Below are 26,682 nucleotides of genomic sequence, written 5' to 3'. Positions count from 1 at the left end.
ATCAAAGTTGACTTAATTTCTTTAGACCAAATTCTGTGCTTCTTCCTTCTTCTGTTAAAAGCAATAAATGCTTTAAATAAACTCTTGGGGAGCTTTCTGGATCCATGGCAGCAAAATTCAGAAAAGTGATCAAAAACTTATATATTTATAGATTTCATTAGACTGTAAAGTACCTCTGTTCTTCTCTGTGAATATTTAGGATTTATTAAGTACATGGCAGTCTTGTTATGCTTGTTATAACATTTCACCCTTAAACCATTGGAATACTGAGCTCATGAACTGAGGCTTTGAGATCTTTAAAGACTGTGGAAGGAGCTCGAATAGGAGAGTGAGCACCCATAAACTCTATATCATTACACACACAAGGACCAACACTGTACTTTGCATTTGAATATTTCTCTTCAATGCCTTTTGCTTACACTTCATTTTTAATCAGGCACGTTGAAGCAACCCAAAACAAGACCTTTACCTAATGCTGAGTTTAATGACCCTTTTAATACCAGCAGAGCTGTCCTCCTTCACTCTCGCTGCTGTTCCCTCATAGCTTTGGAGCGTTAAACGTGTTATAAAAATGTCTTTTTGGTACGGTTCACAAATTAACTGAAAGGCACAGAGAAGCAGTATACTCATCCAGCATGAAATCAAAATCTAATCAATGCAGATTATGTTAGATTAGCTAAGCAAGTAAACAATTAGCCAAGTTAATGTTACCTACCATGTCCTTCAGCACTGAACAGTTAAGGAATTTGTCTTCCCAGACATGTTTAGCTCCAGCTCCTGTTTGTGACATTGCAGGTTCTTGGATGAATTTTTCAAACTATAGGAGGAAGAGGAACAGGGTGGGGATGGACATTCTTGGGGCTCAGCACCAGCTGGCTGCTGTGTTTTACCCTTCCTGCCTTCTTGCCATCTTGGGGAGCTGGCTGAACCCCTCTAGGCTCTATTTCCATGAAAAGATCAAGAACAAGTTTGTGAGCAGGGGTGGAAGCAGCAGTGAATGGTCTTCATGAGCTCTGAGATCCTCTCCTCCCAACCCAGGAGAATGGCCATGGATTCATCAAGGATGCTGGCTTTTTCCTTCACATTGCAACTCATATATAGTGTGCCTTTTCAAAAAAAAAAAAAAAACTATGGAAACTTTCCCATCTATGGCCTTTTCTCCATATTTTATAATTTGCTTCCAGATGTTTTTAAAGGCTATTTGGTTAAAACCAGTAACATTTCTAAAGCAGCCAGCCCCTCTCTCCCTTAAGGTGCAGCAGAGGAAAAGACATCCCTGAGTGCCTTGACCCTATCCCACATGCCACATGCAGCTCCTAGGATGCTCCTCATGCCCTCTCCAGCCCATTTAGTCCTTACTATGCGTCCCTTAATCACCCTGTGAAATCTTATCCAACAAACAGCCTATTTGAAAGATGTGTCCAATCGCAGGGTAATGTATTGTTTCCCTTATATTTAACTTTAGCTGATCCCTACAGTATGAATATTTTAGCAGGAAAGTGTAATCACTCTGGGAGATCTTGACAACAGAGTTCATAAGAGCAGTGGAAACTTCTCAGTCTGAAGAATTAAATGCAAACCCATGAGGATGTGTTGTGATCAGAGGTGTCTTGCAGAGAAGTCCAAATCCTGCCAAGCACCACTGACTTTTTCTCCTGAGAAATGAAAATGTTTGGCATCATCGGACCTTCACCACAGCCGTTCCTTGGGGGCTTTCTGCAGGTGCTTTGCCCAGCTCCTGGCCCTGCTGATCTGTCACAGAAGCATGGAATGGTTTGGGTTGGAAGGAACCTTAATGATCATCTAGCCCCAGTCCCCTGCCATGGGCAGGGACGCCTTCCATAGACCAGGCTGCTCCAAGCCCATCCAACCTGACCTTGAACACTTCCAGGGATGGAACATCCCCAGCTTCTCTGGGCAGCCTGTGCCAGGGCCTCACCACCCTCACAGGGAGTAATTTCTTTCTAAGCTTGAATCTAAACTTCCTGTCTCTGTTTAAAGTCATTCCCTTGTTCTTTCATTGCATACCTTGTAAGTCATGGCTGCAATATGGACACCAGGAGCAAGAAACAGAAAAGGGTCCTTAGCACTCAAGTCAAAATGAGACTTCTTCTTGTTGTTGTATTGCCAAATCTACAGCTAAACCCCTTCCAAGCAGGACATGGGGAGACATGGATTTCCATTTATTCTACTGCTTGACAAATTTGGGGATTGTTGCAATTGATTGTCATATTAACAGCAGCAAGAATTTTTATCCTGTGATGTAGGTCTCTAGAGGCCACAATGATGCAAACAATCCAAGGAAAAATACAGGAAAACATTACATGCTATAGCCCAATGCCAAGAGAATTCTAACGCAAAAGAACTTAAATACAAAAAAAATTTTGATTAATAGAGTTTTGTTTGATTCATAAATAAGACTGATTCATACAAAAGGATTCGGCTTTATCAACTAATAGTCATATGCTATTTCAGAGAACTAAAAGCTTGAAAAGACTCAAACTTTAAATTGTGTTGCCTTTTGATTTTGAATTTAAAAATAAATCCTCTTTGAACAACTGAACTTGTAAGGAAATTTTGTTGTGGTTCATTAGAGAAATTTTGCATTCTCAGCACTTTTTTTGTAATGAGAAAAGGCTATCAAAAATTTTGCAATCTGTTTTAATTTTAAAGCTTTAGATTACTTAAGTACTTTGATAATGTAAAGAAGTCTCTGTTAGAAAAAGGGAGCAAATTAATTTCTTGGTCATTTTCCAAAATTTCTTCTAAAACACATTTTCTTATTTTATGCTGGTCAAGGAATCCAGATTATGAGATCAGTTCAAATTTAACAAGTGTTGAAGTCCTAAAAGTGTAACAGAAGGCACATAAATGAAGAGAAAAGTTACTGGGCTCAGGGAATTGGGATAACGGTGATGTACATGTGATTTTGGCAAGGATTTACACCATTTTTGACACTGACTTTTCAATTAAATTCTGTTTATTTTAATTTTTTTTCCTAGTTTACCCACTTCCAGGGCTTGATCCTCATTGTGCTCCCTCACTCCTGTTAATTTATTTTGATGGAGTGCATCTTGATTCACAGAGTTATGGATGTGGAATGCCAAACTATTCCAAATGAGCTTGGTTTGTGTTTACCTGGGAATTAATGGGCAAAAGGGTAGACACAAGTCAAGATTTACAGGTTCTTCCTTTCTCTGTAACATTTTTCGGATTGTTTCTGAGAAATAATATGGAACAGAAAAGATCAGAGTAGCTTCTGGTCAAGAGCAGATGCCTCCTGCATCCTGAAAGTCAAAGGACTTCTGCTGGCTAATTGCTATGTCCTATCCAAACTCCAGCAGGTACCTGTGGAAGTTTGTGAGCTCTGATTCACTTCAAACAATGTGTTGTGCAATGACTGTAAAGAACAAAAGCCTATCAATAATCAAGGGATTGTGGTTAAAAAAAATTAATGGCTCTCAATATAAAATTGGATCTCCAGGTCTTCACTCATCCACTTCAGAACCAGTTCAAAGCTATCCGAGGTAATAAAAGACATTGCTAAAATAAAAGACCTATCCAAGCTAATAAAAAACTTGACAGAGTTACTGTGTGTCATTTTCCAGGGAGCTGTAACTACTGCGTTATAGCCAGTTCATTGGGAACTAAGTACAGAGCACAAACACTGACAAAGCTTTGGAAGAGGGATGAATTATGGGTGGATCAGATACAGACACAAAAGTGCTGTGCTGGAGGTTAAAGCCATTCCAGAAGCTGAATGCCTTTGCTTCATAGAAAAGGATGTGACAATGAGTTTCATTTAAAGACTGAATTCATTTGCCACGGGAACAATGAGGTTTTGCTTTTTTAATCAAAATGCAGACAAGTAATTTCTCAGGCAAGCAAAGCTCTGAATTATGCTAGGGAAGATACAACGTGAGTAAACAGTCATTTCTGTAATACAGCTATAAAATATTATATTATACATATACATGAAATAAAGAAGTGATTGAACTTGTCATTTAATTGTATTATCAGATTTGTAGCTTGTGAAAATGTCAGGGAAAATAACACAGTACATAGGATGGGTCGATTTATTAATTGTGGATAATTTTTGAGCCAACTCCAGTCACTGCTACTGTATTTCTTATTTATAGGTATTCATCAAGTTGCTTGGATAAATAATTTTAACCAGCACACCAGTTTTTTATGGTCTTCCTATTTTGATTGTCTACCAGAATCAGTGACTGGTTTGTGAGGCCACACAGCATCATTTCTACCTGGATGACTGTTACATGTGGGAGGGTAACCTTGAATACCTGCTGAGTTTGAGCTTTTTGATGATGTGACATTTGTGCACTCTAAATATTTGTAATATTTGAAAGAACTGGAGACAAGGAGCAAATTATTCATGTGTGTTTTCCTAATTCTTCCCCACTTCTAACTCTTACATTTGGCATCATTTGCTTTTTAATGTTGAATCACAGAAAAACTCCAGTTAGACAGTTGAACTGAGGGCCAAATCTTGGTCTAGATATCAATTTTCACTCCCACAGCTACTGGGAGGTTTTTATGAATAAGGACTTTGGGCTCAAACCTATCACCCAACAAAGCAAAAATGTCAGTTGGAGCTTGAACCAAGATGTCCATGTGTGCTTGAAGCATGTTACTATTTTCACCAGAAAAAGTACAATGACTTGGAGGTTTCTACTCATGTGAGGAGAAGCATTCACATCCCTGCTCTTGGCAAGAGTGCCTGAAATGAAGCCTCACACACACAGATTTACTGGACAGGCTGTTTCTATGCTTTCTTGGCAATGAAGAAACATTATGAATGTCTAGAAATAACTTGGAAGAAATTTAGTCACCTGAGATGGAGCAATCAAGTGCTGCTGGAGAAGGGCTACATGTAGTCTCCAGCAGGATTTCCAAAACTACATCCAACAGAGGTCTTGGAGGACAGAAGTTCATGGATCTTCAAAATTTCAAGGCCAGTTATACTTCTGGAAATCTTGCCGTATCTGTAAGTGAATGAGAGCAAACTGGAGGAGCTAATCAGGAGCTCTTCCTTCCTTCCCAGGGGAGAAGCTCCCCACATGGAGCTAAAAGCTCCCCACAAAGCTCACATTTTCCAGAGGGGCAAATTATCTCTTGTGTGAGAAGGAAAGACATTTGGGAGCACAGAGAGTGGGGCAGGAGGAAAGTGGAAAGTTTTATCTACTTCACATGGGAACAATGCTGTAAAAATAGGTTTTGTCCTGGTTTTAAAAGTCTTCTATATCAAGTTTCATCAGGTTCATGCCTTGACTTCAGCATCCCTATAAAGGTAAAGACCTCTAAGCTTGGCCATATTTCCTCTTTATGCTGTGGGTTTTTTAGTTTAAAGCTCTAGTTATTTGCAGAAACTTGTTTGTAGGTTGCTTGCTAAGCCTGGAGTGAACAATTTTCCTGGTTTTCAGATTTCAGTCTGGGGCTTGAGGCAGGGAGAGAATATTTAAATGAAGATATTAGGTGATACCCATTGCCCTGGGGAGACAGGGTTTGAAAATCTTCATTAAGGCCACGTGAGAGGCAAAAGAAAAAAAAAAAAAAAAAGGATTAATTTCTTCATGTTATTCATAGACAGGAATATATTGTCTTGAATATAAGCTGTGGGTCTTGTCCCTCGAGACCTGAACACACTGACAATGAGGAGTCTTGAACAGGATCTCAGCCATTAGGGAGTTACACAATGCATGAAGGTGAGATGAGAACAGGGACTAGCTCTGTCCCTATTCTCTTATTTCTTCCTGTTTAAAATGCATCAACATAATAAAAAAAACCCAACAAAGAACAAAAAACCCCCACCAAACAGAATAGTGGCAGATTTTGTAATTTGTCAAAGAAAAAGTAGAAATACGATATATAGAGCCTGCAGCTGACACTTTTTCCTTTCTTTTTCCACCAGCATCTGAACTAATAGGAATAATAACTATTTTTTCTGCCCACTGACCCAAAAGATACGTGTTCTTGTGCTAATCCACTTCTACTGGTATTGACTGCTGGTCCCCATGGGTTTGCCTTGCGGAGTCAGAAATAAATTACCCATCCAAATCAATGAAACTCATGCCTGTGGTTTGCACAGATGTAGCTCTATCACCCATACACAACTGATAAGTGCTTGCAAAGTACTTCCACACTTCATCCTAGGACCATGCTTAAGCCACTCTTGGGAGAAAACCTCATCAGCATCTGGTCCCTTTCAGAGCATTGCTTCATAGTACTGTTGGGTTAGAGTATGGATATTCTCAGTTCAGTCAGAGAGAAAAGGAGAGGTTTCTACCAGGCTGGGCCTGGAAAAGAGTTTCAAAGGAATGTAAATAATTCACTATCACTCTTGTTGTTCACATTGTTTATAGATATGTTCTGCCAGCGTGCGTCATTCACAGCGCACCAATGGCGTGAGATGTTTTTACTTTAAGACCAATGAAATTGGTCTGCACGATGTTCTCTATAAAAAGAGTGATGTATTTGAAATAAAGGAGTTGAGTTCAGTTCTTCTAGCCCTCTGACTTGGAGTCTTCTCTATTCCCATCCTGCCTCAACAGCGACATTAGAGAACTTGAAATATCTTCAAAAACAGCATTGCTTTTATTTCTTGCTATGGAAACAATAAGTTAATTGAGGGTTGTGCTGCTGATGTCTTGGTGACACTGAGGTTACTGCACTCTCTCAAAGCTCAAATCAAACTGAGAAAGCAGAGCTACTTCACAGCCTGTGTTGTGTCTGGTACACCCTGATTTTTAGTTAGGTTAGTACATTATTTATCAGCTGCCAGATGTAGAGAGTTCACTGACTGTAGGATTTTTATTGTGACTGAAAGAATAACTAAGTCATCTCTTGGGCTGCTGCCTCATGATTTGAGAGATCCTCCAGTAACATTAAAATACGCAGAAGAGGGATGTATGTACCAAGTTTGTGCCAATAAGTTGTGGAAGTGATTCAAGAATTCAACAGCAACACTAGCTTTATTTAAAGCCAAGTCAAGAAACCTCAGGCTGAAGAGAGCTTTGTGAGAAAATTCTTGAAGATGATGAGTTTGTATGTTGGAAATCTCTGCTGAAGCATGGGCAGCCACATGGGGCAGCATCACCCAGAACATCCACAACCACATAACAGCAGAGACAGTGTCGGTGAAATATCTCATTTCAGACTGCATCAGGAGCTGTTGTGAGGGTGAGAATGAAATAAGAGACTTTTTACCTGTATTAATCTTATTTAATACCATAGCAGCAACTGTTCATCATAATATCCTCTATGTGTTTTTCATCAGAACTTCTGCTTCCAGGCATAAAAATAGACTTTGTAGATCAGTTTTCACTATTGATTTAGAATCCAAGCCTCTGCTTGGCTCTTTTAGTTAGAAGTCAGCTGGAGACTTGTTACTTTCAATAGCATCAAAATATGCATATCCCAATCTGATTGCCTGAAAGTGGTCATGGATTTAGCTGGTTATACTCACTAAGTGCTGCTTCTTTTTCTAGAGGCCAAAATGACAAATTACTTGGAAAATAACAGGACTGTGGACAAAATAATGTGGATGGCACCCGTGGAGGTCATTCAGCCCAACTTCCTGCAAAAGGCAGGGTCTGCTAGAGCAGGTTGTTCAAAGACTCATCAATTAAAATTTTAAATATCTTGAAGGAAAGATCCTACAACCTCTTTGAGTCCTTATTCCTATCTTTAACTGCCCTTGGGGCTACTTTTCCTTCCCTTTATCCACCTGATCATGCATCTTACACCCTTGGCCATGCACATTCACTGTGTGCCCATGGGATACGCCCAGTTCACCTTGCTGCCCTCTCTCTCTAGCTGCAAGTGCAGTGATGTTCCTTCTGAGTCTTTTCCTCTAAAGGCTGAACTTATTTAGATATGTCTTTATACTTTTTTTTATGATATTCCAGTGTAGCAAGCATAACTATAAAGAATTTTGGTTTATTTTAATTCACTGTAATATTTTTTCAATCTGTATTTGCAAATAGCCAAGGTAGGAAGCTATACTTGTTCCATTTCCTTTCACACAAAACTTCTTTTGGCTCTGTGCAAACTGCACACTTGTAATTAATGAATTCAAAATTTTGACGTTGTTCCCATTTTGGTTCCTTCCATTCCAACCCCAGCAGTGTGACCCTGCCTTTCCTAAAGGCAGAAGAACATGAAACTGAAATTTATCCTGAGGAGCTGAGTAAGAGGCAGGTGGTGAAAGCTGTGTTCAGCTGAAAGGATGCTGAAGGAAGAGGTCTCAGTCTCATGGCACAGTGGCTGTGACAGCTCACAGCAATGCACCAGTTCATGGTGCAAACAAATCCTTGGGGCTGGGCTGGGGTTTCCAGGCCTTCTCTCTGTTCTGCAGTGCTGCAACTGTTAGTGCCTCCTTTAAACTATCGTAAGTACCTCCCTGTGACTTGTAGTGCCATATTTGCATTGCAGCGCAGATGTACCCAGTGTAACATCACATATACCTCTGCAAAGGCAGCATCTGCTCCATTAAGTGCAGTAGAAATACTGTTATTAGTTCCAGTAGGCCTGCTTGCTTGTTTATTTATTTTGCGTGGTTTTCTAGAGAAAATAAAAGTCCCTCATATGACTAAGTGACCTGTCTGAACTAGTGAGAGCTCTGACCCATAGGTTTGGTTGCTGAGCAATGACATGGCTGCTTGAGTGACTTTCCCAGATTTTATGCTTTCTTCCAGGTCTCTATTATTCTCAGAACAGAAAACTCAAAGATCTGAAATCACCTAATAGGCTGAGGGAGACAATGCCTTATAAAACTGTCATTGCTATTGACTTTGTAGAAGATTTGATTACAATGAATTGTCAGGGAAATGATATAATACTAAACATTGACAATGTAATATCCAAGTGTAATTCTGAACAATAGGAGACAAGAGAAAAAATACATTTTCTTTTATTGCAGCAGAGGCTGTTGCTAAATGGATAACAGAGACTCAGTGTAGTAACTACTAAAAGTGATATGTTTGTATCGGAAGAGCTACAGTAAAATTTTGGCCAAACATGAAAAATATATAAGGAAAAAATAATTCCGTAAGCAGCTGAAACAGATCTAAAACTAATTTTTTACCCCTTAAAACAATTTATCAAAAACGGACACAAATGAGTTGCCATATACAAAGCAAAACAACCAAAAATCAATTATCTATACAAGGTCCCAAGAAAGATTTGTTGAAGCTGTTTAACACCTTACTTTCTCATTGGTGTGTGCTTGAGCCTTAAGCATGAGGAATTCTGACTACTGGCTCAAACTATGGTCCCAAATATTCCCTGTCACGCTTGATTATTTCCCCAGTTTCTCTCTTCTCCTTTGCATTCCACCCAGCCAGAGATTTATAACCCATTGTCTCGCTTCAGCTTGAGATTGTGCTTCAGAGTAGCCAAATAGCTGTCCACAAGAAAGTAAAAATCTTAGTACAATTCCAACCAGAAACGTTTTATCTTTAAAATACGGCATTCTGAAGCCTAATGTCCTCTGGTTTTATTAGCTCTTCTAGTGGGGTGCTTAGCTGGCAAGTGCAGCATCTGCCACCAGCTCCTCACAGCTTTTACAGCCTCAGTGCCAACTTCCCAGCCTGGGCACAAATTTTACAGGGCACAGTGGGTGCTGCTGGAGGTGTTTTGCTGTTCCCAGCATTCCAGTTCCTCCAGGATCCAGGCACTGCAGCAGTGCAGAGGATGCAACCCTTCCTCGGGCCAAGAGGAACTTGGTACCTTGATCACTGCAGAGAACAGTGGACCCTGCCTGTCTCTGGGAAGCCATCCTTCTTTGAGGTAAACAATCCATTTTCAAGGTAAACCATCTTTTTCACCCCACTTCATGGGAAGCAGAGGGGCTACTGTTGTGCTTCAGAGCCAATTCTTCACCTGAGCACAGCAGGTATAAACCCTACACAGGAGCCTGTCATGTAGAGGGGACTCTGCATGGCCAGGAACATTAATTTAACGTGAGAGGAATATTTCAGCCTAAGTGGTCTCTACTGTGTATAAAAAACTCAGTACCAGTAACATTTGCTTCTTCTCTCAGTGGTACAATATATTTATTTGTGAAGTGGATCCTAATCTATCTCAGAACAGTGTTTTTAGTCTTTCACAGTAGCATTTATAATGATTGAAAGTAGGCCAGAGAGGACATCTTTCCGTAGCAATGAACAAAAATAAGAGTAACTTTTCAGTATTACCATATATCAATAGCCAATTATTTTTGTAAGGATGGGTTCTGGCTGGCTGCTAATGGACTGACAATGAGATAAGTCTTCCAGGAGAGAAACCATAGTTTTCCAAAGACAGAGTGGCTGGCCTTTTAATTTTAAGGCATTACCAAAATCACACCTTTCACCTTTAAAAATTGTAAATGATCATAGATTTGTTCTAAATCATTTAATTGCTGTTTTAACCGAGCCTGGCTCATGCTTTGCAGGGGTTTGTCTTTCTTAGCACTCATGGTGCAGCTTAATTTCTTAATTCTTCTTGAAGAACGACAACCTCCTTGCTTGTACTCTCCCTCCCAGCTGCTTGCTGGCCATCTGTCTGCAAAGGCAATTTTAGGAATCTGCAAACAATTCACCCTTGCTCATATGCATTTCTAGAACAGATATGCACAGATATGCACAGGCATAAAGTAAAACCTATTAAATTAGATAAAATGAAAGATGCTTTAGAAAGCTTTCCCCAATGCTTCAGATAAAGCAGGCTCACATTTCTTGCTGTTTTTTACTTCTGCTTATTCTTTTATCTTCACTTGTTTCATCCATGTGCCTCTTTCTCTCTGACAAAGGGAGTCATGATGACATGGATTAGGAGTCCCGTGTCTCTCTCTATCTCTGCTAAACTCCTTGCTTTAAACTTCCTCTTGAAAACAAGTTTGAAAGGAAGATCACCAGATGCTCTAGAATATGCACCAAGACTTGCCTATGACTGGACTGTATTTACAAATAGCCAACAAGCTTGGGAAAATCTAAACACCTTGTTATTATCCATGTTCATGGATCAAAGTTCCTTCTTGTTTTCAGATGAATGCTGCCTGCTGCTTTTGATAGTGTCTGGGAGAAGAGACCAACAAAATATTCAGAGATAAAAATGAGGAAAATTGGTGCCATTCTCAAAGTCACAAGCTGGATCGATGGCCACGGGACCGGTTCCCTCTGGTCCCTCCGTTAGCCCCATATTTGGCCATGTGCCTGTGACTCTCAGGACAATAAAGAAGGAAGGAGCTGCCCAAAATTGCCCCATCAATTTGAATTCAGGTCTCTGGGGCTATTTATTTGAGCACTACACATGTTCCCTACACAGCAACAAGCCAGCTACTCTGACAACTCTCAAGAAATAAGAAATGTGCCTTGGGTTCCGGTGACATTTTATATTCCAAACTTTGCCCAGTGGCTGATGGTTCCTTCCTCAAAGAGACATATTGATTGTGGGTACACGTAAGGGTAAGTGTGATAGTGTTCAGTATTTTGAGCTCATCATCTGTTATCCCATTCCCATTGTCATCCGATGCCCAGGCACTATCAAATTGGAAGCAGTAGCGTAGAAAATTACAAACAAATCAAAAAAGACTACAGCTGCGAAATGAATCAAACCACTGTTTGTACCCTTCATATTTCCTTCAGTATAAAACTTATTTTACAACCAAAAAATACAGTATTTTGTATTTTGGACTTACAGCTATGAAGACAGGGTTGAAGCCCTGCAACCCAGCACCCACCAAACAGATAATAATTTACTAAACCACAACAAAGACAGAGGATGGGTCACCAAAGCCAGCACTTTGCCTAGATCTATGCCTCACCCCGTTTTGACCCCCCCAAAGAACATTCCACTGCTGCAGACATTCGTCCATAGGTATTCCAGCTTGTAATGATGTGGGAGAGCAGCACCCAGAGAATTCTCTTGTGTGCTTGAAATTCTTGACCTTGGTCCTCTCCATCTGCTGCATCTTAAACAGGGTGATGTGATTAGAAAAGTTCAAGCCCAAGCTCCATGTCAGCTTTTCAGAGCAGCTCCTTGTTGTGTGCTTTCTGTACCCCGAAAGCAGGCTCTGAATATATGTGTGTTTGTATGAAGATGACCACATTAAATTTAAGCAGAAATAAATGGTGATTTAACTGGCTCAGATACACAAGGCTGACATAATCTCTAAAGGTTTGAGGCTGCTTTTAAATTTGTTCTCCCTGTTAATTTGTGAGGAAGAGGATAATGAAAAACTGGTAACTCCAAAGTCGACATAAAAAAATAAGAGACATACAGTTGGCAGGGATAATTTTATGCACTGTCAAAGTGAAAAGCTTTGCTAAATGTACGTAGGCAAAGATACACACTGTCATCTTAATGAGTAATTAAAAGATGGACTTCTAATAATTGAATCATGACTCTTGTCACATTTGTATTTGTTTAATATCTCTAGTTTTGATTGAATCTTGTTTTGAGTTCTGATCTTAATCAGGTCTGATTTAGGCTCTTGGTTCAAATAACTCAAAGTGATGAGCATGAATCTTGCTGTCCTATTACCTCCTCAGCTTCTTGTTCCCAGTGAATACAATGTTCTTTTGAAATCTCTTTATTAGTTGCTGCATTTAGCTAGCAAGGCTGGACAAGTGAGGTAGATGGGTGATATGCTGATGTTAAAGGTTTGAATTTTCAAAGAGGAAGCCTTCTTCTCTTCTTCTTCTGAACATCACTTGCTAAATTTTGGAAGTACTTCAAATGGCTGACATGGTTACCAGTTAATTCCTTTGCTGGTAGAGCTCAGGGAGTCTTGGCTATTTGCATTGCTCTGTTGTACTGGGTTTTTTGTAAATCAGGAAAGAAAAGCTGTGTAAGGGACGATCATCTGTTCTTTAAAATTAATTTCCTTATACCAACCGTCATGGCCACCCTGAAATGGGATCATATCTTCAGTGACACAGAGCTGTGCCTCACAAATCTGTTTCAAATTTCTCATCAAATTCCTGGTGTCCCACCAGGCAAAGCTAACAAGAGGTTGCACATTTCCAGCTCCTCTCCCTGAAGTACACAAGGTTGGGACTGGCACAAGCCCCTCCTTCTTCACAGTCCTCAAATTTGCCCACATCATATTAATCTATTGTCTCTTGCAGCTTCAATTCCTCTAAACTTTCAGAGTTTTCTAGTTCTAATATCTATTTTTTTTAACAGAAGGAATGGGATGATGCTTTAAATCTCATTACAGTGAACAGGTTATCCTGTGTTTCAATGAAAAAAAAAGGCTTATTTCTCCCCTTTCTCTGTCTAAGATTTTTTAGGTGCTCAAGTCTGAGTTTAAAGCCATTAATTTTTCTCTTCTTCTCTTCTACAATTGTTGGTTTTTTGTGTCTCTTCAATTCCCAGTTCAAAAGAAAGCAACAATTATTTTGCTTCAAACTCATCCAGCCCTGAAGATGAGGAATTTATCACCTTTTCATTGCCAGCTTGCTCAGTTTATTTCTCCAGTTCTCTAAGAAAGCTTTTTGCTTTGCTCAGCTTCACAAAGGTGGGTGAACCAGAGTGGGGAGATGGCTGACTCCCTCTCTGAAAAGCTCCCACAGCGTCTGTTCAAAAACACCTCTTGGGAAGCAGACACACTTCCACAGGACTTTTAAAGGTCTCATGACAGACAGAAAGTGTTTGCAGAAGTGGGGTATGGAGCTAGAGTTGAGGGTGTGATGAGGGGTGCCTCCATCTGCTTTTTATAAACAAGACTTGAAAAAGATTGGAAACATCAAAAGATTTTGAACCAGAATACCAGAGAGATGCACAAGACTCAAATGTATGAGAGAAGGCACTAAAAATGCTTGTAGGTACCTGCTTCTGTCAAACTAACCTCTAGCTTTGGGACATGGACACCCTCAGCACCTGAGAGCTGATGGAAGACCAGACTTTATTTTTGTTGGGCCAAGTTGTCCAACACTTACACTGTGCAGGGCAAACTTACTCCTTACTTAGCTGTTGAGATGCTCAGGGTGCTTATTTAGAGGTTCACAGCCAAGTGGGAAAGCAGGACCAGCAGTGCTGGTGCAGGAGGTGGGTGAGCCCCAAGAGCTCCAGGGAGGGACCCCAGAGCCCCTCACTGGGGGCACAGAGCTGATGGCACGGGGAGGTCCTGGCAGGCTCGTGGCACTGCCCACAGCACACTCTCCCACCTGCCTTGGCTGCCAGCTTCTTGAAGAAACACAGCAGCCCCAGCCTGTGCATTGAAGACTGCATCAGATGATGTAAAATGAGCAAAATCCCTCCTGCTACAAAAGTGAGGTGGCAAATATCACCCAGGCAAGCTGTTGGTAGGGAAGGAACTCTGTATCCTCCAGCATGTGTGGATATAAATAAGAACAGGCTGTGCAGATACTTCAGATGTCTACTAATGCATCTTGTATTTATGTCCGACTTGAAGAGATACAGAGAGATTAGTAAATACTTCAAATTGACAGCGCAGACATATTTTCATAGAATAAATGATGCTGCTAAGTGGAGAGACTTTTCTTCCTTCCCTTCAGGAAATGGGGAAGAATTGTCTCCACTGATCTTATTTCCAATTTTTTTTCGCTCAGGAAAGAAGAAAAAAAAATCTCACTGGAGATATCATATTTGTTGCCGATCAGATTTCAGTGTTATTTTTTAAAACCTCAGGTCTCTTAAACCTATAGGGCACCTATGAAATACACACTCATTTCTTCCAGGACACTCTGCAAAGACTTCTCTTATGTTGCCTGTGCACAATTCACAGTGGATACTCCATTTTTTAAATTGCATTTGTGATTTTTTTTTTTTTAAATCCAAACCTTAAATCTGCAATTTCATATCGTCCTAAAGAAGGAAACCACAAAACAACAAATCCCTATGAGCCTTTGTGCACGGTTTGGGAGAAAAAAGCTCCATTTATTTGCAAACACTGAAAATATTTTAGTGGTATTGGATTTAAAGGACAGAATAAAAGTTTCTGGAAAACCAACCAGTCTGGTCACTTATTTCCTGCAGAGAAAATAATAGAAAATAAAAAAATAAAATCCCCTAAATTAGTCATGAAAGACCCACTTCTGCAACTTCGTGCTGAATTTTGTGGAATGATTTTTTACTAAGCACATTTTCTCCTGGACTTAGACCCAGTTTCCCAGAGTAGCCCATGTCTCTTTAACCATCAGGGGGGTCCTGTCCTTTTCATGCTGAAGCCAATAGCACATCTAAACTAATTCTGCAGGCTGTAAGATTCTTTACAGGAAGAAACACAGAATTTGACATGTTTTATCAGGTCTTTTAGACTGCTCCTCTCCTGTTGCTAATTCTTAGTGCTCCATCACCTTGATACCCCACATATTCTGGTTCTGTAGTCCTGCCATGCCTCCTGCTCGTGCAAACATCCCTGTTAAAAACTAGATAAGAAATTATTATATTGGGTTTTTTTTTTGTTTGTTTGTTTTGGAAAGGAGATGAAGAAGAAGAGAGTGAATGAATTTTAACATTCGCCTCTCTTTATAAACATGGTTATGTGGCAATAGAAGGAACACCTCCAGAAGAGCCCAAAGCCGTGCAGCGCCTGCTGTGGCAAGTCACGGCGTCCCGCCGCGGACAACCCGGTGTCCCACGATGTTTGACGGCCACATGGCGAGGGGCCAGCGGTCCCGGCAGCTCCGGGCAGCGCGAGAAATCATCGCCCCGAGCACGGAGCCGCCAGGGCGGTGGGAACGAGGAGCGGCTCAGCAGCCGCACCCCAGGTACCACCGGCCCCGCGAGCATCCCCCGGTGCTCCTGACCCCCCGACGGCCCCGCGCCTGCGGCAGCGCGCCGGGATGCGCCGGGATGCGCCGGGATGCTCTGGCCCGGTGCCGGTGCCCGCAGCGCCCGAGGGGCGTCCCCGCTCCCCCCGGCCCGGGGCGGTCCCGCCGCCCGCACAGGTGCCGGGATTGGGCGGAATATGCAAAACCCGCGCTGACGTCAGGCGGCTCCGGCCCGGAGAGCAGAAATAGGGCCGGCCCGGGCCGCGCCGCGCACTGCCCGCACCGGCCCCGCCGCGCTCCGCCCCGCCCCGGCTCCTCCCCAGGTGAGCGCCCCGCGCGTTCCGCTGCGCCCCGCGCTGCTCCGCGCTGCCCCGCGTCCCCATCCCGTCCCCATCCCGTCCCCATCCCCATCGCCGCCCGCTCCCGCACCCGCGCCGCTTCCCTGCGCGGTCCGCTCCGCGGGCGCGCCGGGCGCTCTCTCGGTGCCGCCGCGCCCCGCCGAGCGCTCGCTCCGCGCCCGGGGCCGGGCGGGGTAACAGGTGTGTGTGCGTGGGGCGGGACGGGCTGCGAGCCGCGACCTCCTCCCCCGTACCTCGCGTCTCGCAGCGTGGACGTGCGGCCCGCGGGGCGGGATGGGGCGGGCGGCTGCGGGCCCGGGGCGCGGTGCCGCGGTGCTCGCCCCGCGGGGCGGCCGGCGCTGGGCGCGGGTCCCGCTGCGGTCCCGGCGCGGTCGCGCGTGGGGCGGGCGGTTCCCGGCGCGGCCGCTGGGTGGCGGCGCGGGCCGGCCCCGCTGCCCGGCGCGGCACGGAACGCGGAACGCGCGCCCTGCGGCTTCTCCGTCCTCACCTCGCAGCGAAGCTGCTGCCAAACGTTTCCTGAGAGCTTGGAAATCGCTTGCGAAACCGCTTGGAAATCGGAGGCGAAATCTCTGCGAGGTTCAGGAGTTTCTTGGTAGTCCTGAGTCCTTGTTGGGTTGATGCTCCCCGGATTTATTCTGGGGCATTGAAAGTGTCTTGGAGAATTTCAATGAAATGAAATCGAATCGAATTTAGTAAATGAAAAATAAGAAGTCCAGTTTGTACTTAAACATCACAGCTGATTCCAATGAGTTCTTAATGTACCCAAACTTTAAGTATTTAACTGCGAACAGCTGACCGAATAATTACTCAGTTTCATTATATCTTGCCAAAACTATTGGCTTTTCTGCTTAATTTTGTAGCTTAGTTCTGTAGCACTTAACAAGAAATTATGGACGGCAAAATTATTTTTCCAGCAATGGAAATGCTGTTTAGATAAGGCTGGAGCAATTGGAAAGGTTGATAGCAGGAACTAAGGACCAGATTCTTATCTGGTTTTAATAGCGTCAGTTTGAATAGAGTTAATAGTTATGTCCAAATGCTTTCTTTTTGCTATAGCAACAGTCAGAATTTCAGGTAATTAAGTTCACCCTCTTTCTGATATGATGCTTATTGGAAATTATTGAAAACTATTGCAAACTATTGCAGTAATTTCTCAAATAAGCTGTAATTTAAATAGCCCTGAAACAAAACCAATAACTGCTTTTGGCAAATTTTTTAATCTCATTGTGGTCACAGTAATTGAATTTGTAACACTTTTGTGTTGCGGAGGAAAAAGTTGTGTCGTCACTGCAGGATCTGTTTGTTGTATGTCACAGAAATGCTTTAAACAGTTTGTGCTGTTCTCCAGTCAAAAGGCCAAGATGCTTGGTCCCTGTTGTTTTTCAAGGTGACCCTTTTTGCTTGAGTAGCTCCCAAGCCTGTACCTGAAGACCTGTGCTTGTCTTTGGCTGGCATCTGCTTGCTGCTCTTCCACTGGAGACTTTGCAGCCATTTGCTTTAATTTGTGTGTTGGTGCCTGCCCAGACCCATCTGGCCTTGGGCTGGGTGTTTTGCTGTTGCCATCGTGTTTGAGCTGCTTCAGATGACAGTGCATAGCCTGGTGCTGCTGTACTTGTGGCGTGATTCTTGCTAGAGCAGTGCCAGCTGCAAGGAAAGCTGGAAGGGTGCTCTAGCTCAGAGGAGGAAACCACAATCTTCAGGTAAACTTTATGTCTTTGCATAGTATATTCTTTATCACAAGGGCCAATATTTATTCTTTAAGTACAACTGCTTTTTTTATGCAGACATTTCCATAGGCAAACTTTGATTTCTCTGGACAGTGATCTCCGTACAAGCTCAAATCCAGCAAATCTGTCCCTCCCTTGAGCGAGGATAGGAAATGGATAGTAAAACTTGCCTGAACTTACAAGTGGTGGTCTGGATCTATTCAGTCAATTTGAGTTTTTCTGTTGACTTCAGGGTACTTTGAACCTGCAGTCTGGTATCTGTATTGTATAGTGTAGCTGCAGACCGCGTTCTGCAAGGAGCCTTCCCTTTAGCTCAGGGTAAGGCAGTGCTGACCTCTGGTTTAGGATGCCAAGTGACATGAAAATGCTGTGTGACTCCAGAGTAAGCTCTTGGTTGATATTTATGGTACATATTTGTTGCTTGATTGAGGCTATTAAGATGTATAATGTGTATTAATGCGTCCTCCTCTTACTGTGACTGAGAGCAATTAGTGTGCTGTCAGCATGCAATAAAAATAAGTGATTTCTAAACTGACTAAAGGTGTTCTAGAAATTCTGTTTATAAAGCAACCAGAGTTTCTATCAGGTAGAGCCTGATAGAACATTCGTTGATTTTACAGATTCATTGGTTTTACAGATCCCTCATGCTCTCTGTCAGTTGTTTACTAAATATACATTAAACTAGTGATTTCCCTGTTTTGCTCCAGGATTGTTATTTCAAGCAGGATATGATTCTGAGGTCTCTAGAACTGCTATGTTATTTGTTGTGATGGCATCAACTGAGCACACAAAATACTTCTATGAAAGGAAAAAAAAAACCCAAAACCCTGTGAGAAACAATGTTGCTGTGCAAGAGTAATTCATAAAGTAACAATGTACTTGTCTCTTATTAATGTAGTGACTTTGGTTTATCAAATATTTATTTGTAGTCCCAGTAACATTACATCTGATGTTCATAATTGGAATTTAGAAAGACTAATAAATTTTGATTTCATCTGAATGCTCTCCATTCAGTGTGCTTACTTTAGTGCCAAGAAAAGGCATTGCCTGAGCTCTGTGGGTGCTGTATGCTGTGCTCAGTCTAGTAATGAGGTGTCTTTGAACAAACAAAATACCTGAGACTGTCACTGCTGGTGTAAATGGTCACGGCTCCGAAATTAGGAGTGATGCACCAAGGCTTGGATATACCCTGTGGCAAATACATGGCATGAAAACACTGCAAAATGAGTCCTGTCAAGACAAGGTATGTCATGGTGAGTTAATTCAGCCTGGCTGAATTTCGCCATTGGCAGGTAACCTGCTTGGTGATGTGTATGGCTCAAACCAGGCAGCAGCCTGTCCCTCATCCTGTAGAAATGCCATCACTTCATTAAGGGTCACCGTGCTTCATTAACAGGTCCATCTTAGCCTTTCTCAGCCATCTCAGAAACGGCTCCAGGCCTGAATATTCCTTTGGTATTTTAATTGTAGAAAGTAATGACAGTCTTGTGTTGTGTTATTGTTATAGAGGAAGAACAGCTCCTGGCTGAGCTTCCAGAGCACCAGTGCAGGGTTGTGGTGTGTGAAACACAGGAGTTCCATCTGACACCGCTTTGAGTAACTGCACTGGTGTTATTTCCAAATTCATTAAAAAAAAACTACACAAGACGAGAACCAGTGCTCAAAGTGCATGCAGATTTAGTGGGAATTCCTCCAGTTCCCCACAGATGATGTGGGGCTATGGTAAGCTTTTGCCAGGGAAATAGTGCTGCTCTTGAGTGGAGTGAGCGTGGGAGGGTTTGCAAATGTCTCTGCCTGGGACAGAGGAATGTGAGTGCAGAAGTCAGACCCAGGTGGGACTCACCGCTGTCATGGTTGGAGAAACACATCAGGCCTCTTCAGCACAGGATTTGTTTTGTGTCTTTCAAATTTGGGTGTTTGGTGACCATTTGGGCAGGTGTATCCTCATCAGGAGGATGGTTGACTGTCCCTGTGTGCTGCTGTCAGCACTGGCTCATCCTACCTGATCACAGCCAAGGGGGTGCCAGTGGCTGTATCTGCTCAAGGCAAAGTCCCCCTCTAAGTCAGAGGGGAATAATGATATTATTTTCTGTTACATTGCTGGGAGCCTCCAGCAGTCAGAGAAGCAAAGGTGTGTGTCTGGCATTTTCCTGAAAATCTGCTGAGAGTGCAGGTGTGAGTCCCTGGCTGTGGGTGACCCTGTGCTACTGGAGGCTCTGGAGAAGGATAAAATTCACCCTTTGGCTTCTGCAGTACCACAAGACCATGTTTAGATGTAGTTTGCTTCTGGTCAGAGTAGTTACAGAAATCACAGGACTCTGGTTCTGCAGGTGCTGTGTGGCAGCAGGCTGGGAACAGCATGTCCAGAGGAAGATAGTTTTGGGGTAAAACTACTCCAATATGGGAATTCATTGCCAAAACACTGGAGACTGTAGAGTTCTGTAGGGACTGAGTGTGGATGGACACTTTCAGCTGAAGCCTGTGTGTTACCAAACCTAAGCTGGGTTTTGTTGTAAGAAGAATGTTCTATAACTGTTCTCTTTTTTTTTCTTTTTTTTTTTTTTTTAACAGACTTGAAATGATGACATCAAGGAGCTTTTGGTGCTCTCTTGTACTGCTGGGGGTTCTCCCACTGGTCACAAGGGGATGGATGGATGTGGACCAGAGCAGAAGCCTGTATTCGGATGTGGGGAGGTTGCATCAAGAGGTACTGTACACCTGCTGCTGCTGCAGCCACAGCTCCTGGGTTTCTGTTCTGGGGCTGAGCTCAGGCTCCCCATATTGCAAACAGAAAACAAATGTATCTATATATACATATATCCATGTGTATTTGTATTAAACACCTCCTGAGGAGGTCAGTGAAAAGCAGTGAAACAGAAACTCTTACACTCATTAGGTATATCATGTGGAAGTGGAATTATGCATCTGGCTGTTGTGGAGATGCTGTCTTTGCCCCAAAGACTTTACAGTGTGTCGTGTCCTGGGGCTGCTGATAACAATGAAGCTAAATTTAGCAAGCAAACTGTCTTGGTTCTTCATTTGGGTCAGTGGACATTTAGGTGAAACCTAAGAAGAGCTCTTTAGAAAGAAAACTGAGCCATAGGTGATTCTGAGAGAATCAGCAAAATTACTGCCCAAAGTGTTTCCCTCCAGACTTACTGATGTGACACCTTTCTGAAGCACAGAGGAGTAGAAAAGGGAGCAGGGAACAGTGACTGCAGCGAGCAGTGATCTCCTTCCACCCCAGTGCCCATCTTGCTGGGGCAGGGCAGCAGTGCCTGCTCAGTCCTGGGCTCAGGGAGTGCAGGAGCAGCTGAGCCTGTTTCCAAGTGCTGAAGGTGACGGTGCTGGCTGCTGTCACAGGGGTGTGGATGGAGCAGTCCCTGTCCCAGTGGGATGCTGGATTTCTGAGCCAGTGCTCAGCACTTCTTGTGGCACAGACATACACTCAGATTTTCACAAGTCTGAGGCTGAGATGTGTGAATAAAGCCACAAAAATCTAGCACTGTGACTTTGAGCTGTAAATGATGAATGAATGCTGGAACAATTTTAGCTATTTAATTAGTTCCTGTATGTTCCCTAAATGGTTGCTCAAACGTCTGAAAGTGGGAGATGGTGCAGAAGGACAGGAAAAGGACACTTGGCTATTTTTTAGCTGCCATTGCCTTGAACACTTATGTGCTGGCAGACACATCAGTCAGTGCCAGGCTGATGATAAGCCCTTGATGGATTCATGTTGCAAATGGATCTGTTTAAGCCTCGGGATTTGGTTGTAGTTGGAGGATCCCATTTCTCCCAGTCACATTCTGTCTAAAATACCCAGTTATCTGCATTATCATTTAAGCCAATTAAAACAGTGCTGCTTAAAGTAATTTCAATAGTGTTGGAGGTTCTACAGCTGTGAGGTGTGTTTCAGGTGTATTTTGTCCTTGAGGTATCCAACCTCTGTTCTGTAAAAGTGAAGAACAACAGCTCCCTTCCACATCTCCACTGTTATTTTGCTGCTGTGTAGGCTCAGGTAGTACACTGGCACATTGTTAAACCTGATCTTGCAGAATCTCTGATACATTTTGCTTTTTTATTAAAAATTGTTAAATATTTTGCGTACTTGTGCAATTTAAAAAGTCTAATTCTTTACTAATTCACATTAGTTTTCATTTTTTTAAGAAAGTTGCTCTGAGGAATTAAATTAGTTACTCAATTTACTTTAACATAAATCATAGAATTATTATATTACTTGAAAGACACTAATTCATTTGACCTTTCTCTAAAGACCATAATGTTATTTTACCAATTACTTGATCTTGCTTGAGGTGGAAGTATCTCAGCTAAAAATGTATTTGCTCAGGTTTGCACAGAATTTAACAAGTGTGACTATTAAAATTAGGACTGCACAAAGAATGCTGTTAAAATAGATTCAAGAAATGTAAGTTATAAAAGAAAAGTATCTGTACAGAAAACTCATTTCCACAAGAAATAGTGTTTATACAGTGTGGCACCAAACAACAAAATTAATCTGAAAACTCTGAGCATAGCTTTCAGGTTGGTCAGTGAAACTGAGATAATCACCTTTTGAGATAAATAGAAGTTACTGTCTCTTGCAGAAAATAGTTTATCCATAATACATTTCTAATAATAAAATTCGCCTGAAATCCTTTTCTAGAATTATAGGGCTTTGTTCAATTTTGAGCTCCTTATCCATGAGAAGTTTGTCAGGTTCCAAATTTTATGGTTTGATTAATTCATAGATCCATTAACATGCATTTAAAAAATATTGAATCACAACTAGAAATGCTCCTAGCAAGTCACTAATACTGCTTTAAAAATGAGTAAAATGTTAATTTACAGGTCAAATAATTTTGAAGTCTGTTCTGATGGAAAATTCCTGTGAACCTCATCAAAGCAAATACGTGGGTATGGGTCACTGACCTTCACTAATACTTGTTCTGATCTACATAGGAGCAAGTTTACTGAATCAAAAACATTGCTTAATTTATGTTCAGATTGCTAAATCAATTTCTTCATGGTATGTGGTAGAATTATTGCATCTGTGCTTTGAATTTATTAAAGAAAATAAGACTACAAGGCTTTCTGATCAGAAACCAGCCCTCTAATATAACAATGGTGTGTGTTTTTCTTGATGTGCAGCCTTTCACACCTCAAGTTTATGGGGTGTTCCTGAGAAGAGGTTTCTTTTACTGGAATATTTTTAGTCCTGATTAGATAATAAATATGTATATGCAGTATGAAATTCCAGTTTCACTGAAAGAGCTAAAATAGAAAACCTAATTTTAAAAAGGGACAACATTAGTGTTTCACTGGAAAGCTGCAACATTCCTGGTTTGTATTAATTTTGGAGACTACTGCTGTATTGTGTGAAGTGTCTCATAGCCTGGTTCCAGGGGTTGCTGGAAAGTTCTTGAAGCTTCTGAGCATTGCATATGGACTTGAGTGAAGCTTCTCAGGGTTGAACTATGATGGGACTAAATCCTATTGAGTGGAATATATGCCAAAATATCAGCCATATAGTGCTCACTGCTCTGGGGTGTTGTTTTTGGACAAGTTTTTGCCTCTGCCTTCAGCAAGTCTGATTGCATGTTCAAGTTGGATGTTCTAGAGGTGACTACAATTCACAGGCAGCTCTGTGCTGGCTCAGAAGGGCTTTGGGTGGTCTATGATACACCAGGTGATGTGATCTGGGGTCACCTCTTCCTTCTAGAAAGAAAGTCTCAAAAAATGGAGATTTCTGTGTCAATGCCAGTGGTAGTGAAGAGAGTTTCCAGTATGAGCAGAAAAGAGACAAACAATTGGATCTGAAATAACCCTGGAGTTTGGGTTTGGAGGAGAACTTGGCCAGGAGGTTCTGATGGAAAGCCAGCAATGCTATTCTGCTCAGTCTCTACTAGGTAATCCACACTAGTAGCTCAGGCTGGTTTTTTTCTGCTTCCTGGGGTATTTTGCAAAGCATCTTATTAAATACTGAAATTTGACAGCCAGATTCTCCCATTCCCTGCTTTCTCTGTGAGAGGCTGATTTCCTGTGCATGCTGAAGCCAAGCTGGTTTTGCCATGGTTTTTAGGGCAGACCTTGCAACTCCTTTTGTGAACCTAAAATGAGCAGAGCAGTGCTGCAGCTCTTCATCAGCCCTTCCAGGAGCAGAGCTCCTCTAACACAAGTTATCACAGAGCTGCTTTTTGGAAATTCAAATTCTGTGTTATGTTTTCTAGGGCACTGCTGGTGGGTAGCTTGAATAATATTGTCCTCGCTTGATAGTGTGAAAGTGGAGAATAATCCTGTGTTGTGGTACATGAAGAGTTTTTTGTGCTGCATTTTTAAGTATTTGGAGGTCACCAAGCTCCTGAGGAGTAGCAGTGAAGGCTGGCAGGTGTTCTGTGGTCTGTTTAGGGCTACAGAACCATAACTGCTCTGTGGTTTCTAGAAATACTTAATTGCTTTAATTTGCCTTTCATGCTGTGCTATTTTTGCCACCCATCCTCCTACTTCAGAAGTCTCAGGAACCCATGCACAGCCCCCCACGCTCCTGTGGGGAGAAGAGCTGTGTCCCTGGGGAAGCTGCCCTGCACAGAGCTCCCAGGTGATGCTCCATGTGCTCATTTTTCAAGGCACTATAACCTTCTTCTTGCTGGCATTTGGCAGGTATTGGCTCTGTTGGCTATCCATTGTTTTTGTTCATTATTACTTGAAGGAGAACATAGATTCCCATCCCTGGAAGTGTTCAAGGCCAGGTTGGATGGGGCTCTGTGCAGCCTGGTCTAGTGGAAAGTGTTCCTGTCCCTGGCAGGAGTTGGAATTGAATGATCTTTAAGGTCCCTTAGAATCCAAACCATTCTGTGATTCTAAGGCACCTGAGCTGCTCAAAAATCTCCAAGTATAAATGCAGAGCAAACAGCTGGATCAGACCAGCCCTTCAGTGCCCTCATGCCTAGAATAAAGCCTTTCTCTGGAGTCCACTCACAAGCCTCAACTGTGCTCGTCTAAGAGTGTCAATTATTGCTGATATTTCTAGTTATATTCAGGTTCTTAAATGTTGCATCACCTACTGCTGCATTTGAAGATGACAGTAGATTATTCTGAGCAGCAAGGGATTCATAGGGATGATTTTGGGCTCCTTCCCCCAGAAAAGTCATGTTTCCTAATCTGACAGACTAGGAAGGGATTTTTTTTTTTCTGAAGCAAGGTAAAAAATTGCAAAGGCTCTTTTTTGATAAAAGCTTTTTGCTTCTAATTCAAATACAGACACAATTTCAGAGGATGAGCTTGGAATAAACCAGGCACAGTGTATAAATTTTCAGTTGAAGATCTAATATCCTGGTATTTATTTTAACTATTAATAATAGTAATGTGTTATCTACTATTTGAGTGTTCTTCCTGCTTTTCAGTTTGGAGAAAGGAAGGAAAGAATCAGATTTGAATTTAAATCCCTACTGTGCTACAGCCTGCTGTTGCTTCAAGCCTTAATGAAAGTACAGGGAGACAAGACTTAAGTTTATTTTTTTATCACTTTGGTGTGTAGTGATAATTCACTCCTTGTTACCTACATTGATGTGGTATCTCTAACAAGCAGTATTTCCTTTTTGTAGAGCATCCTCAATCTTAACAGGTATCTTATCCCTGTGGAGATGAGAAGCTTTTGCTCTGAGTGCTGGTTACCTGAGCATCTGCAGCTCAAGGTGCTGTGAAATATTTATAATATTTCGATAATATTTATATTGGGCATGTTGAGGTCCTTCCTCTGCATCCCCAACCTCCCTCTCCACTTTCTTCTGTGTACTCAGAGGGCTTAATAAATGCTGTATCTTAATAAATGCTGTATCTTATGGAATGCTCTTTTACTTGAAGTACTAGAAAATGTGAAATTTGGAACAAGGCAGGTGCTGTACACTTGAATAACAGCAGAAAATTGGAAGAATTTTGGCTTACATGAGTGGTTATAGCTCAATAGTGAGTGTCAGGATGCATCTAAAGCACAATCTGAAGATGAAACCCACTTGCCTGCAGTCTCTTGCAGAACAGAAATCCTGCTTCCTTTATGTTTTTTTAAACTTCTGGTAGGATGCAGTGTGTGATAGCTTGTGGTGGTCCTACACTACCCAATTTCCTGGGAGCTGTCACCTTCCAGCCAAGAGAACAAGCCCCCTGCTGCTGCATGGAGCAGTTTGTGGTGCATTGGAGGTTAATGACCTTGAATTTGGGGTATTTGGATGCTGTCTCTGGGAGCAGAGGGATGTGGGCTCGTGCTGCCTGGCTCTGTGCTGAGCTGTGGCACTCACTGACTGCAGGAATCAAATTTCAGGAAGTTTTTCTCATGTCACAGTTGAGCAGCTGTGAAAAATCATACTGAGATGGGAAAATGCTGGTATGATTCTGAAGCAGAAAATAAGACCAGAGTAAATCATGTTGCAAAAATAAAAGGAATCAAGGCAGTCTTAACTTGGTTATGATGTGACAGAGGGTTAAACTTTCTGATACTCTATTCAGAAGCCACTCAGCCTTAAAAGACTAAATGTTAAGTAATTTTTTTTCCCCAATTGTAGCATATTCTCCCTTTGAAACAAAGGTTGTAGCGTTAGTTTTTAATGGAAGACAGTTTTACTTGAAGTACTTTTGACCACCAAGAAGGGGAACTCTCAGTTTTTAGATTAGAAAGAGTATATCCACAAATATGGGATTTCTAAAAACAGCTATCCCATGGGCTTCCCCATCACAAGGTGGAAATTTATGGAGCTATACCTGGGTTTCTCATCTGGAGTCCAGAACTAATAGTGAGTAAAATCAGAGCTGCAGTAATTATCTCAATTAGTTACCGTATGGATGAGCAGATGATACTGTGTGATG

General features: G+C 42.1%; 1 protein-coding gene across 6 annotated transcripts in view; it reads left to right on the top strand.

Annotated features, from left to right (window-relative positions):
* The window catches only part of FSTL4 (follistatin like 4), a 350,321-nt gene that overhangs the window by 128,526 nt on the left and 195,113 nt on the right, over positions 1-26,682 (top strand). For 2 of the 6 annotated variants that reach the window (XM_030283620.4, XM_030283617.4), the window contains exons 1-2: positions 15,678-16,063; positions 20,398-20,533. In XM_030283620.4, the coding sequence (XP_030139480.4) occupies positions 20,405-20,533 (129 nt within the window). In that variant the 5' untranslated portion in view covers positions 15,678-16,063; positions 20,398-20,404. Of the gene's footprint in view, positions 1-15,677; positions 16,064-16,124; positions 16,280-17,660; positions 17,800-20,397; positions 20,534-26,682 lie in introns of those variants that run through there. The other 4 variants (XM_072935370.1, XM_072935369.1, XM_072935368.1 and 1 more) reach the window with 3 other exon arrangements.

Source organism: Taeniopygia guttata, chromosome 13 (assembly GCF_048771995.1).
Source record: "Taeniopygia guttata chromosome 13, bTaeGut7.mat, whole genome shotgun sequence".
Lineage (NCBI taxonomy): Eukaryota > Metazoa > Chordata > Aves > Passeriformes > Estrildidae > Taeniopygia > Taeniopygia guttata.
The sequence above is the reverse complement of the archived record's forward strand: the minus strand, read 5'-3'. Positions and strand labels throughout refer to the sequence as shown.